General features: G+C 39.0%; 1 protein-coding gene across 1 annotated transcript in view; it reads left to right on the top strand.

Moving 5' to 3' along the window:
• LOC145412431 (uncharacterized) overlaps positions 1 to 15,183 on the top strand; it is a 258,467-nt gene that overhangs the window by 175,757 nt on the left and 67,527 nt on the right. The window contains exon 24 of the mRNA XM_080282316.1: positions 13,098 to 13,248. Coding sequence (XP_080138442.1) covers positions 13,098 to 13,248 — 151 coding nt within the window. The remainder of the gene's footprint in view (positions 1 to 13,097; positions 13,249 to 15,183) is intronic.

Here is a 15,183-nt window from a genome sequence, read left to right as displayed (position 1 = left end):
GTGAACCATTCACTTAGATGCCCATTTACCCTTACACATGCCTCACTACCATCATAAAAACTCATAACAGCACCTAGCAGCTTACCATCTACACCAAATGTGCCCAAAGCCTCCCACAATTTTTCTCTGTTTCCATTGTCTTGTGCTTTTTCCAGATCCATAAATGCCATAAACATAAATGCCATGTCACAAGCCTTCTCCACTAACTGTCTCACTGCAATTATTTGATCCACACATTCTCTGCCACTCCTAAAGCCACCCTGTTTGTCACTCACTAGGACATCTGATATCTCTCTTACTTTCTCTATAATAATTCTTCCATATACCTTCCCTACAACACTCAATAGACTTATGCCATGATAATTCTTGCACTCACTTTGCCCACCTTTATTTTTGTACAGGGGTACAATCACTGCCTTTTTCCAGTCTACTGGCACAGTTTCACTCATCTATGCTTTCTTAAATATCTCCAACAGGGGCATAATTATACCTGACTTCCAGTCCTCTGGGACTCTACCCTCCTCCCAGGCCAATCTGCATATCTTCCATACCCATTCTACTACTACCTCTACCCCAAGCTTCAGCATTTCACCACACACTTCATCTTTTCCTTGGGCTTTCCCCATTTTGACTTTCTTCATTGCTTCCACCACTTCCATCCTACAGATCTCTTCCTCCCCTCTCATCTCCCTCCATTGCTGGAGTTATGGCAGTTAAAATTTTTTTTTAAATACACTGTGCTTACATTTTTCCGCAAAGCATATGTACTAAATAGTATTCTTTATTCTCATCTTAAATGTCAGGACCAACTTGCCTAGCCCTGGGTTCTTATGCTTCTCATGGGGTGGCATAGGATTGGATGATGGATGGATGGACAAATGTAATATAATAGTAATAGTGCATGGTATAGCGAACCCATCATTTTAAAAATATTGTCATACAGTATATTGCAGTAATGGTCAATATCTATTAGACTCTAATTATTTTGATATTGTACTTTTTCTTCATAATTAATAGTATTTTTGTGCTCTTGTGGTCTGTGAAAATTTGTTATGCTCAGTAATATATAGTGGATAATAAAATTGGTACCATAAAAAAAAAAGCTACCATACATTACACACTGAAACATTGCAGTTTCAGGTAGTACATGTATTACGATGTTAAGTAATGAAAGTCTCCTCTACATGATGGATCATTGATGAGTGACGGAATGGTATTTCCACACAAGCTCAGATATTGCTCAATCTCCTTGTATTCATTTCATGAGAAATGTTTATCCATCCATCATCCAATCCTACGTTGTCCCATGAGGAACGTAGGAGTCCGGGGCCAGGCAAGTTGGTCCCAACATTTAAGATGAGAAGTCAGATATAACAAATTGCAGGATGAAGCCTATTCTTCCTCATGCTGTTATCTGTCAGCTTTATTCTCTTGTTTACCTCTTGCTGGAGTGAAGATGTCAACAGTAATATGAGTTCACATAGGCCTGCTGGCCTGAGTGGAGAAAATTATTTTAAGCTGTTATAGTGTTTCACATGTTGGCACTTTTTATTTTTGCACATGATGATCAGGTAATTCTTCCTGCTGTTGCAGTGCATTTCACATACAGAAATAAAGCCATTTACAATTTGTTTCTGTACAGTTTAACCATATATATATATATATATATATATATATATATATATATATATATATATATATATATATATATATAGTGTATATAATATGACTGGAGAAAGGTAAGTGGTGAGTGTTTGACACATCACCTGATATTTGTATCATGAATACATCACATTCATGTGTAAGTCTGTTCTGTTTTCTTTTTTTTTATCTCTGAGTAGGTAAAATAGTAAGTTCTGTTATTGCCATCTATTAATGTTAGCATATAGCCTAATAGCTTTCTGTATACTGCACACCAAGCATCAAGTGCTGTGAACTCAGATTGTTGTTACTCCATTATCATTTTTCAAAGCCACTTTCAGTCCTGATATATCAGTTGGCTTGAACTGTGTTTGAATCTTTCTTTGTCTGTTGCACTGTCACTTAGCTTGCTCCTGGGAGTTAACTCACAATCAATATTGTTGAAAGTGTACTTATGTGTAATATTGCATATATTGAAAACTATTTACAGTAATATAGTTTAGCACCATATTCAGGTACAGTACATTACATTTGCCCATTATGCATGTTTTCACTAACTGATTTGCCAGTTACATAACAAGCTAATGGTGAAGTCCATAAAATTAACATATAACAAGTAGATCCTTCATAATGTGAAGCATGGGTGGTCCCCAAATGGCCCAGATGTGGCATTTTGTATATTTGTGTGAATGTGTTTGAGTACTGCAAGACACATGATGGGATGAGGTGATTATTCAGCAGCCACACTTGACCCTGGTTGAGTGGAAAGGTCAACTTTGGGTACCTCTGTGCCAAAAGTTGATTCCTCCTTTTTCAAAAAATTCATTGGTATACTCGCCATTGATTAATAAAAATCCACATCCAGGTAAATCTAACTGTCTACTGTACTAAGTACAGTAGACAGATCGGGAGACTTAGTTTCCTGTGCCTTATTTAGGAGAGGTCGATTGGCCACATTCGCCTAAGTTGGATTGAATGGTCAGTTTTGGCACCTCCATGCTGAAAATTGCTCCCCTGCCCCACACATTAAGAATATTCATAGAAATATTGACCATGCATTAATAAAAACCTATAAACAAGTAAATCCATCTGTCAACATAGAAAGAAAATAACTTGGGAAAACTCTTTGTGCTCTCATGTTTTATTTATGAGATACTGAGAGGAAAACAGGCATCACCTGATCACTGGAGTTTCCCACATGAAAATAAACACCTTGAGTCAAATTATCTCATAATTATCCTTAATATGATCTGTTAATTGCAGTTATGAATGATAATTATTGTTTTTTGAGCTCTAAAATGACAAAAATTAAGTGGTGTATAAACTGAAACATATGCATCAGTGGGTGGGAAACCCCCAAAAAAGAGACAGTACCCCACCACATAATATGTGCATTAAATTTCTGAATGATAGTTACTATTTTTTCGTATCTTTAAAGGGAGATATACTGAATAATATACTGTATATGAACTGTAGCATAAACATCCAGTCAGCTGATGACAGTGTGAACCAGACAGGAAAACAAAAACAAAATGTTACACCACCATGTGATGTTTGCATCACAGTTCTGAGCAGTAATCATTTTTTTTTTTTTTTTTTACAAAGATGAATTACATGACCAAACAGGTATAAAAAGTTTCTTTATAAATGTGTTTATCAGTGTTTACTACTTATAGGCCAGTATGAGGACAGTAGGACAGGCTTGAGGAGGTCATTATGAGTGATAATGGAGAAAGAAGGAACAGGGATAATTTTTTCCTTATGTTCTTTTGTTTACAGTGCAAAATTTCCCTAATGCAGTACATGTTTGAGTCAAAATGTTGCAGTATAAGGAAATGGGCTATATATTTGATGCTTGGTACTACTTTTGTTTGCTTTGTCATTGGCTATTTTTCCCCACATTTTAGCATCATAACTTGTAGTGTTTGTGGGTATTGGTACTGACACATCATTACATAGGTGTGCGTGTGTGTGTGTGTGTTTGTGTGCTGACTGGTAGTCACAAGTCTGTAGTTACAGAGTGACAGACTGCCACTCTTAGTCTAGATGCATTATTCATACAGTACATAAAGAACAGGTCTGTTATAGGACATGATAGTAGGCTTCATGCAATGTTCTTAGTTATCTAAGCTTTTTAGTAATAATACCTTTAGTTACTACTCACTGCAGTATAAATAAATTATATATATATATAAAATGGTAGGTGGGGGCGCTCACCATCCACTCACTCGATGTAGTGCTGCTGTCAGGTGTCTGCCCTTTCCTCTCCTCCGTTCTTCTTTCCTTCCATCCTTTTCTGTCTTTCTTTCCTTCATTCTTTCCTTGTCTTTCTGCCTATGGGTGACTTTACATTCTTTCCTCTTCCTTCTGCTTGTGGATGGCTCAGCAGTGAGTGACAAGCCAAGTGGTTTCCTGTACACCAGGAAACCATTTGCTACACCGGGTGGTAACCATATAACCAAATTTTGGCGACTGGTGGTTTAGTGGGTGATTATTGCACTCCAATCGGATTGAGCCAGTTAAGGTTTATATCCATGGGGTGGTTGGGGTTGATTGCTCATGTAAGTCCACTCAGGGATGAGTGAGGCTGGTCACTCTCATCTTAAATGTCGGGACCAGCTGCCTAGCCCTGGGCTCCTACATTCCTCATGGGGCAATGTAGAATTGTATGATGGATGGATGGATGGATATACAGTATATATCTATAACGTTGGGTCTGGTTAGTACTTGGATGGGTGACCACCTGGGAACACCAGATGCTGTTGGCATCCCTACGTGTCAAGTGGGGTCGGTGGAGGATTAGTGCCCCTCCCTGTAAATCAATTAACTCTAAGCTGTTGGCCACCCCGTTTGGGATACATGGCGTCTGGCAATGAATGAATGAATAGATATATTATACTATATATATATATATATATATATATATATATATATATATATATATATATATATATATACACACACACACACACACACACACACACACACACCAATTATTTTTTCTGTATGTTTGATATTTTAGCTTTTGTCAGCTGAATCTAATATTGAAATAATGTGTTCAGATTTTTTTCTTTATGTAAAATAAATTAATAGTAAAAATTACAAAACATTTGATTATAAGCTGCTCTTATTTATAGATAGCTTGAAAAGTGAAGCAAAAGCACCATAAAATTTAATTATAAGCTGCTCCTGAAAAGTGAAGTAAAAGCACCATAAAATTTAATTGTACGCTGCTCCTGTTATTTGTAGCTTGATTATTGTGCATAAATTACTGATTGTTGTATGTACAGTAGACACATAGAACTCACATTAACCATTTTCTGGGACAGCACTTATTATTGATGCTTATAAATTATCCTGTACTGAATCTGTTTGTAGATTCTTCTCTGAATTATATTTTCAGTTCTTAACCCATTCATAATGCACATACTGGTAGGCTGCTGATACCATTATTGTATGTTAGGCAGGAACATAACTGATGTAAGTTACGTGACTTGGTATCAGTTTGTTTCACTTTTTTAACCTGTTCACTGCGGCTTATGGAAAATCTGCAAAGCCTGCCGTGGTAAAAAAATATATATCCAATAAATATTTTGAAGACTGACGAGGAGTGTGTATGTGAGTGAGGTGGAGGGGAGGGAGAGGAAGGGGAAGGCCAAGGATGAGATGGAGGGATGGAGTGGAGAGGTATATGAGAGAGGGGGTGTGTGAACTGGGAGCAGGGTAGTAACATGGCGGGGGACAGGGCGATGTATGATATGTTTGTGGGCACCCCTTACAGTATTGAGGTGCCAGGCATTAGACTGATAGAAATTTTTGGTCATCATGACTCATAGAGAATAATGATGAAATTTGTTTGTTTTCGTTTTTAGGTCTGTATATGCAGTAATGTAGCCACTAATGCCCAATTTTTACATTTTTCAGTTTAAAAGAAAAAATCTCTATGATCAGATTCCAGTAATATGGGTATGAGATGGAAGAGGGCATATTAAAACATGGTTAGGCTATCATCCTGGCCAGTATTTGCTGTGCCTTAGTCTTACCAGTAATTAAATTAAATCCATCCATCCATCATCCAATCCTACATTGCCCCATGATGAGCGTAGGAGCCCGGGGCTAGGCAGTTGGTCCCGACATTTAAGATGAGAGTGACCAGCCTCACTCATCCCTGAGTGGCATTACATGAGCAATCAACCCCAACCACCCCTTGGATATAAACAATCAGCGGCTCAATCCGATTGGAGCGCAATAATTACCCACTAAACCACCAGGTGCCAAAATTTGGTTATATGGTTACCACCCAGCATAGTAAATGGTTTCCTGGTGCACAGGAAACCATTTGGCTTGTCAGTGTAGAGTCACCCACAGGCTGAAGGAAGTGGAAAGAATGAAGGAAAGAAAGACAGAAGAGGGAGTGTAAAGTCACCCGTAGGTAGAAGGACAAGGAAAGAATGAAGGAAAGAAAGACAGAAGAGAATGGAAGGAAAGAAGGATGGAGAGGAAAGGGCAGACACCCGAGAGCAGCACTACATCGAGTGAGTGGATGGTGAGTGCCCCCACCTACCACATTAAATTAAATAATAGTAAGAAAAACAATAATGGTAAAAGTAGTCGCCATTATCATCATCATCGTAACAAAAGTACAGGAAATTCAGTTTTAACCAATCTGTATTGAGGTAAGTCTCAGCTAAAGCAGGTCTTCTGTTGAGGTAAATTGCAGTTTATGGGTTAAAAATAGCATAGCACCGACACTCAGTCATCGTAAAGATTCCTTTTTTACTAATAGACAAGATTTTTGTTTTTTTTTCTGTATTATAACAAGTTACTTCACATTTTTTCGTTAACCATTGTTTTATTTTTTTTTACAAGATTATTTAGTTAAAAAATTTTATTTCCACAGTCTTATGCCTGAATAATATGGTGTTACTATTTCATGGGTACTGCAGTACTGTAAAGTGGTCTGACTGATTCACTTTATGATTTGGCTTTATGATTTGGTGAAATAAGGATAATTAATGTTATTGTTTAGCAAGTGGCATTAAGTAAGCAAGAGAAATACCAGAAACTGATGCACAGTAATAAAGATATTATACAGGGTACTTCAGGATAACAGCATTTGCTGAGTGGACACCATATCCTTATGCCAATCCAGAATATTTATAATAGTTGATCAACAGTAGTTCATTACTGTGTATTGTTTGTTTATGTCTTGGGTACTGGTAAATGTAGTGCATTGTAAATGGGTTATATCCATATCAGTCACTAAGTATTGCATATACACAGGATGCCCCATAAGAAATGGACTTAATTTGAGGAAATGATAGATGATGGTTTTCCAGTACAGAAATATGCTTTGAATGTATTGTCAGTTTACAACAGTAACTGAGTATAATCGCCCAAAGAAGTGATGATTCGCTTTCTCCAAGTTTCTGATAAAACTCCCTGGATCTGGCAACATTTTACGTATTAGGGAGTCCAAGACAGCAACACCTTTTAAAGAATAATAGGTCTTGGATGTATTCCCCATAACTCACCTGCCCTCCTGACTTAATTTATGCTGTTGAAGAAATAAAAGAATGTTAATCTTGCAATAAAATAAGTAAGGTTTGTCTTAATTTCTGTAGATTAATAACAGTAATTAAAGAGTAAATAATATCAGGTATGTTGTCTCTCACCTCTTACCTGGCATTCTTCCCTTGTGTTAGTCATTATCATTCTATGAGTGAGAGTGCATCTCTTCTTGCCGTCATTATCATTTTTTTTTTTTTTTTTTTTTTTTTTAATAACTTCCAACCTCTTTTCCTTTAGTTTTCTTCATAGTCACTCTTGCTTTTGACCACCATCCTTTCCATCTTCAGTCCTTTCATAAGACTGCCCTACAGATTCCATTATATGTTGAAATTTCATCTGTCAATAAAAATGACTAGTTGTTCCCCAATGATTGAACTGTTTTTTAACTTCAGTGGATACTCTTCTTTGTTGCCTTTTGTTACTTCACTGTTTGCTCATTGTGCTCACAGCTTTATTGTACCACCTGAATGTCATCCCAGACAGTGATTTAAATGCAGATAAGAATATAATTCTAGTTCCTTATTTTTGTAATTTGTTGACACTCTTGATTTGGATAGTACTTTTGACTGTAGAGTTTATTTATATGGCATTTTCCCTTCTGTATTTTTGGTTCAGGTTGTAAAAAAAACATTTTAAGCGTTTCTCTGTATTTTAACCCCGAAACCAATGAGTGATAAGCTGTGAGTTTCACATTCTTTCAGACACCTAAGCCTCAACCTGTGTATGTTTTGGTTTCCTCTCACGTAAGGCAGGATGTACACAGTAACAACACTTACCAGTATTTATTATTTCTTGGTATTATATACCTAAATTCTGTTCTCCCTGGTGTGTAATAAAGGAGTTATTGTATAAATGGGCCTTGACAGCTGCCAGATACCACTGAGGGAAAGGAACTAGGAATCAATTTATCATTTATTTGGGTGATTGTATAGGCAATTTAAAGTTTAGCACAGTAGTGTTAAGAACCCCTTCCCATGCTTGCCTGTTACTGATCATTGAAGGGAGGACATCTATTCTTCCTTCCGTGCCAGTCTGTCCTCCATTCACATGAATGTTTATATATGTGTATGACTGAGAGAAATGTATATATGTATATATTTTTCTGCATCATTCATTCATTCATCATCCAATCCTACGTTGCCCCATGAGGTGTATAGGAGCCCGGGGCTAGGCAAGTTGGTCTTGACATTTAAGATGAGAATGACCAGCCTCACTCATCCCAGAATGGCATTATGTGAGCAATAAACCACAACCATTCTTTGGATATAAACCTTCACCAGCTCACTCAGATTGGAGCGCCATAATTACCCACTAAACCACCAGGTGCCAAAATTTGGTTATATGGTTACCACCCAGTGTAGTAAATGGTTTCCTTGTGTACAGGAAACCACTCATAATATTTCCCCAGTACAGCAAGGTGGTAGATCGAGACACCCATCATCCACTTACTTGATGTAGAGCTGCCTACTTTTCCTTTACCTATATTATTCTCTTTTTGCATCTGACCTCCTCTTTTCCTATTTTCTCCCAGCCTTTCTGTAGCTTCTTATTATGCTTCTGTCCACTTCAAGCAACTCTACACTTAATGACAATCCTGATAGTTTCCTGCAACCCAAGAAACCATTTAAAATGCTGGATGGCAACTATATAACCAAATTGCAGTGTGAAGTAGACCCTACTGTGGTGCTTTTGTTAACCCCTTAAACGCGGCTGTGTACAGTCGTTCCCCCCCGAGTGGCAGGGTTGTATCGCGGTCTGAGCACCTGTAGGAAAATATTCGCCAAAAATCAGAGATTAACCCTAGAACATTATACATGGTATGGCAGATAGTACTTACATTCAGCTTTCTCCAGAGACAGGTGTTGAGCCTTCGTGGACTACCCAAGGACTTGTGGAGACTTGCAAAGTTGGGTAACCAAATCTTCACTTTCACACCTCCAGCAACCCGGTTTCCCCTCTACCACAGCCTCATTCTGTCACAGTAAACTTTATACTACAACGTAAAGGTAGTTAGGAATCCGTATTTGTACAATAAGCACTGAAAATAAGGCTAAAATCAACGGAGCGTACGGCCGACATGCACTGTGGCGGCGGTCTTCCCGTCACTCAACAAACATTTCCATTTTCACAGCTAAAAACATGTATACTACATTATTTTCAATCATATTACTTCCCAAAAGATCACCACGGCGCGCTTTTTATTCTGCCTTACGTCTGCCACTTTATTCTCGTTCCTGTCGGCCGCTTGCACTGACTGGGAAGAGCTAGAACTCGCCATAATGTCACTTTGAAAGCCTGCAGTAAACTGACGCTAAACAGGGGCAAACCGTGAGAAAAAAAGCTAGTGTTACAACTGGGGAAACAAGCGTTTCCTAGTAGCATAAACTGCTTGTGAGAGGAGAGCGCAGATTTACAGTTCTGAGCGCTCAGAGCGCTGCCATGTATCACAGCCAGGCTGGCCGGGCCGTGGGGGGGGGGGACGGGGGGAAAACGCGATATTTGGCAACAGCTGAGGTCAGTAGTACAAAGGTAAAGTATGCTAGTTGTAGCTAGAGGGTGGTGGTACTGATAGACAATACCAGCTGGAGCCTGCTTGCCCGCGGTTATTCAAAATTTACTAGAATCGCAAACGCGACGACCCGCTGTCATGTCCTTTTGGCCGAGCGTCGCAAACGCGACGATCCGCGTTTAAGGGGTTAACTGGGTGGAGAGGCACAAATACTGCATCCTTCCACGAACCAAGCCTCAACACTCTTCCTAGTGTCTTGCTGCACCAAGGCACTGTCTTCCACAAGGGACCATTGCCTCACAGTATGGGATGGACCCACAGGGGCGATTTCTTTCCTATGGTAGACAGGTCTGCTGAACCAGACAGACTGAAGTTGTTCAACAGCAACAACAACAACCTGGTACAGCAAGTACAGTACTGGTGGTAGGTGGGGGGGTGCCCATCATCCACTCATTTGAGTTAGTGCTGCCTATTTCTTCCTTCCTTTCTATTGTTCATTTTCCATGTCTGTCTTCCCCTCTTCCTATTTCTTCCATCCTTTCTGTCACTATCACTCTTCTATCCAGTTCAGATGGCAGTACATTGAGTGACAAGCCTAATGGTTTCCTATAACTCAGGAAACCATTTACAGTACATTACAATGCTGGATGGTAACCATTTAGCCAAATAGCAGGTGACATGGAACCTGCTATTTGGGTGGAAAGATGCAAATGCGGCCTCCAGTCAGAAACCAAACCACACTAATCCCTATGACTCTCTGTGGCGAGGTACCATGAGCCGTATGGGAACACTGGTTCACTGCATGGGATACCTTGGAAACAGTGGTTCACTGCATGGAACAGTGGGCCAGAATGGTTCAGTGGTAGTGCTCATGCTTCACAACTGTAGGGTTCCCAGTTCACGCCCTTACCACGGTAGCATAATTCTGGTGAGAGATGTAGCAGTCTCTCCAAGGATCTCTCCTTGCCCTGCAAAACTATATGGTCCATTGGTTGTAGCTTGGGGGATTCACCCTCATTATGAATGGGACAACCTTGCAAGGGTGATTGTTTATCTGCAGTTGATGGGTCTGCTAGATCAGAGACACTGGGGTAGCACAGCAACAACAACAAATACTAAATTAAGATTAATTAAGCTGAGAAATCGCTGGTAATGAAGGTATGACTACGGTATTGGAATCTGAAGTGTGCCTTAACATGATTTGAACTAAATGACTTGTGGCTGTCACTCTTCCTGCCAAGATGACAGATGTGGCATCAAAGCTTTTGTCAGTTATAACTACCCAAAGTTTCCTTTTTAAAAATGCCACAACTCAGCCAGCAAAAACTAAGCTGATATACTGTTATTGTTGTTATTGCTGAGTAACCCCAGTCTGTCTGGCCAAGCAGGCCTTGGAGGGCCATCTCATACAGTAAACTGACGTCCCTTTAGGTAGACAGCGTCTTGCCACGGTGAGGTGCAGGGAAGAGTATGTAGGTTCGGTTCCTGTTCCAGAATGGATGCTACATTTGTATCTCTCCTCCTAAGTTTATAGGGGCACTGTAGTAGGCTCCACATCACCTGTTATTACTACCCAGCATTGTAACTGGTTTCCAGGTTTACTGGAAACCGTCAGGCTTGTCACTGAGCATAGAGCAACCTGAAGTGAAACAAAGGGTAATAAAGAGTAACAGGAAGGATGGGAGAAATAGGAAGAGAGGAGGGGAGACACAAAAAAAAAATGATAAAGGTGAAGGAAGCAGTAGGCAGCACTACATCAAGCAAATGGATGACAGTCACCTCTACCTGCTACATGCTAGTAAAGTGTACATTGTGCTTATTATTTCTGCAACAGAAGTGCAAATTTAGTGGTAAAGGAATGCAGAAGATAGCCAAACATAATTTCAGACAGAGAAATGATTAATCTTGTTAGTCTTTGTGTAAGCAATTTGGTCTGGCAAAGTATGTAATAGCAGTAGTAACTGTGCATGATTATTTTACCTAAGTTAAATGTTCCCCTCAAATATATGCACATTCATGTGAGTGGAGAAGAAGTGGACAGTGGAGGAAGGGAGGTACATCCTCTTTTTTAATGCCTAGTTGCTCTCATGTGAAAATTTAACATGTCTATAATAGATGTGAAACAAACATATTTTAATATTTTTTTTATCTTTGAATGTTGTCATCTATCTCTTAGGACACCCTGCATAGTAATTTGCAGATACTGTACAGTACACTTTAAGGTGTGGTTTATGAGTGAATTTCCTATGTTTAATAAGTTCTTTTACTTTTGATGCACCACATCTTGGTTCTGGTTATGGTATATTAGGTTGCTGCCCCACATAATGCTTTTTCCACGTATCGTCATGTGCATTTTATTCCAGTTCGTATCTGTTATTGTGTGCATTTTGTCACCATGTAAAATTTTTATGCCTACATACACATTTTTATTCTTATATATTGTCATAATTTTCCTGCGTATTTTCATTCCATGTCCTTGTGTTTTCATTCGTGTGTTTACCCTATGTGTACTCCTTTGTGCATTGTCTATCTCCTCTTCCTGTGTTTAACAAGTGTTTACAAACTGTTCTGTTAATATTCTAGGACAAAATGTAAAGTTTTCTTGAGACTGTAGTGTCATTTAACACAGCTTTATTGCATATTTTCAGTAAATAAAAGTAAAATTCAGCTTACTTCTTAGTCAGTGCATTTCTTTTCAAAAGCTGTTGAACTTAGGGTAATAGTTTACTCCTATTTAATTTCAATAAAGAATTAAAATCTTGCACTACTTTTATCAATTTAATATTTGTGTAGGGCCATGATGATTTTTTTTTTTTTCGTACATAATGTTGTGATGAAATTTACACTTTACAGTTTCACTTTTCATAAGTTATTTTTTTACTGTCCAAGTTTTTATTTTGTAATTTTGCTTTTAGCTACAGGCTAACAAAACTGATGATAAATGTCTTAAACTGACAAATGGCTCAGTTCATTGCACAGTAGTAATTCATCCTTGATTATTTATATTTTCTTTCATATCTTGGTTAACACTCTATGTAGCTAACTTAATAATTTGAAACATTATTTAACTGAGGTTATAAGAAGAGCTAAGTTTTCAAGAAATGTGATTCATTGTTGGCCCTTTTATGGCTTCTACCCCAGACTTACCCTGGTTAGTCATTAAGCAATAACAGTAATGTGAATACCATAGTCCCTACCTTAAATTTAATATTATTTGTATAGTATTGTGAAGTAGTTGTTGGTCACTAAATAACTCATGTTCTTAATGCAGTTTTAGTTAACAATCATTAATTCATCACTTTCATCATAATGTTGTTTAGGTTTCAGTTCATTTCTTTAGTATTAGGATTCTAATGGAATCACAATACCTCCAAAGGGCATAGATGTAGAGGAGCGTGAACTGGGCCGAGACCCCAACCTAATCAAATGCACGGATAATTATGAGGATGAGGTTGACTGCCGGGGAACACGCGACATACTAGCTAAATTCAGGAGGCTCGAGATGCAGAGTGAGGAGGAAGATAGAGGTGAGGGCCATATTGTTTAAATCGGTGAAACTTCAGTTATGGTGATCCCTGTGCATATGTAGGAAGTCACCCCCACAAATGGTGAACTATGCAAGTAATTTGTGCCTAAAAAAGTGGCTTCTGCTGTCATAATTTAACTGCGTAATTGTGTGAAACCCTTTGCAATGCCCTATAGCATTATCAGAAATTAAAATCTGTTCATTTAAACCATGTTTTTAGATGTTTAACAATACAATTTACAAAATAATTCAAAAATGCATCTTAGTTTGTTGTATTTTATGGCGGTTTATTAACCAGTGAAAAACTGTAAGTGACACAGACAGCCACAGTGTGGGCTAATACTAATGGCTTTTGTTTTTCTATCTGTAAGTCCTGTGCAGTAACATTTACCTGTTCGTGAACCATCCTGCAACCTTCTCTTTACCTGTATAACAGTCCTCTACCCTACTTCTCCTATATTGCTCGTCTTGGCCTCATCTTTGACTCCCAATTAAATTTGGGATGTGCATGTTTCTTCCCTTAAGCCCTGTACTCTTTATTATCTTCGTTTGCTGCAAATGCTGTCTCATCTTTCATGGGGTGCTTATCGTGTGACACTTCTTCATCTTCACTCTGTCCTTACTCTTTGTAAACTCTATTATGGTTGCCAAGTCTATTCTTCTTCCTCCACTGTCACTCTTTCAAAGTTATTTTCCATTTATCTATTGTTGCTTTCCAGTCAATTCCCAGTGCAAGTTTTTGTGCTGAATCAGGCATTCTCCCCTGTTTTATCATTGTTCTCATCTCACTATTAGGTCCTATGCATGTCTTCTTCAGTTTCCTACTAATAAGATGCTCTGTCCTCCCAGCCTTCACCAATGCTCTTTTCACTTAATCTCCCATCTCCTTCTTCTGTTCCCCTTTGGGTCCCCACCCTTCTTCAGTCTACTGATTTCACCTTTCCTCGTATGCCTTCTCTGCATCCAGTGTCCTTTCCACTTTGCTTCAGCCTCCTGCTGTGGTCTGCCCTTCTTTTCTGTCTTGTTCTATGTCTTTTCTTCCCCAAGATACTCTTTGCTCCCATTTCCCTGAACATATGTTCTGTCACTCTTCTGCCATGGATGTGCTTACTGACAAGATGTGCTTACTGACTACTGCAAATTTTGCCATTGTATCAGGTTTGTTGTTGTGTTCCCTGACTTCTTCCAAAGTACTCTTCCTTCCATAGCAGGTATAGTATTCTTGCTGCAGGACTGTATGCTGCCCTTCTTGCTCTGAAGTCTCTTCCCAGGTTCTCTTACCCCACCTTTGTTATCTACTCCGATTCTCTCAGTGCGCTTACTTCCTTACACACGTTGCCTTCTTCTCATCCTCTGATCACCCAAATTCAGGAGTAGTTGTTTCATCTTTCTGTTTGGAAAAAGCTAGTTCACTTCTTCTGGGCCCCTAGCCATACCAGGATTACTGGTAATGAACAAGCTGACTCACTGGCACATTCTGCTACTCTCTCCTCTATGTCCCCTCTCTCTACTCCTTTCCTGCTCTTGATTGTTTCTTCCTCTGATCCATCTCTACCCTGAAATTTGGCAGTTTTCATGGGACCTGCACATTAACAACAAACTCCATAGTGTTAAGCCCTTAGTTTTTCCCTGGCACACATCAACCCACCCCAGTTATCAATGGGAGACTATCCATGCTTATCTTCACTTGGGCCATACCTACCACACTCATGGCCATTTAATGAGCCATGACCTTCAGCCCTCTCTTCATGCTTTAATTACCCCATGACTATCTGTCACCTTTTTCTTGCTTGCCTGTCTTCACTCCAACACCATTTCTCAGCTTTCCCCTTACCTTTCCTCACTAGGTCAGCCCCCCACAGCTTACAGATTTCTTAGGTGACTCTTTCAGTGTTTCTGTTTCCAATATTATTACTTTTCTTACTGCTTATCACAT

The sequence above is a fragment of the Coenobita brevimanus genome, chromosome 93, assembly GCF_032717465.1.
Source record: "Coenobita brevimanus isolate Jiangsu-jjx chromosome 93, ASM3271746v2, whole genome shotgun sequence".
Classification (NCBI taxonomy): Eukaryota; Metazoa; Arthropoda; class Malacostraca; order Decapoda; family Coenobitidae; genus Coenobita; species Coenobita brevimanus.
Note: the sequence above shows the minus strand (reverse complement) of the source record. Positions and strands in the feature narration are given on the sequence as shown.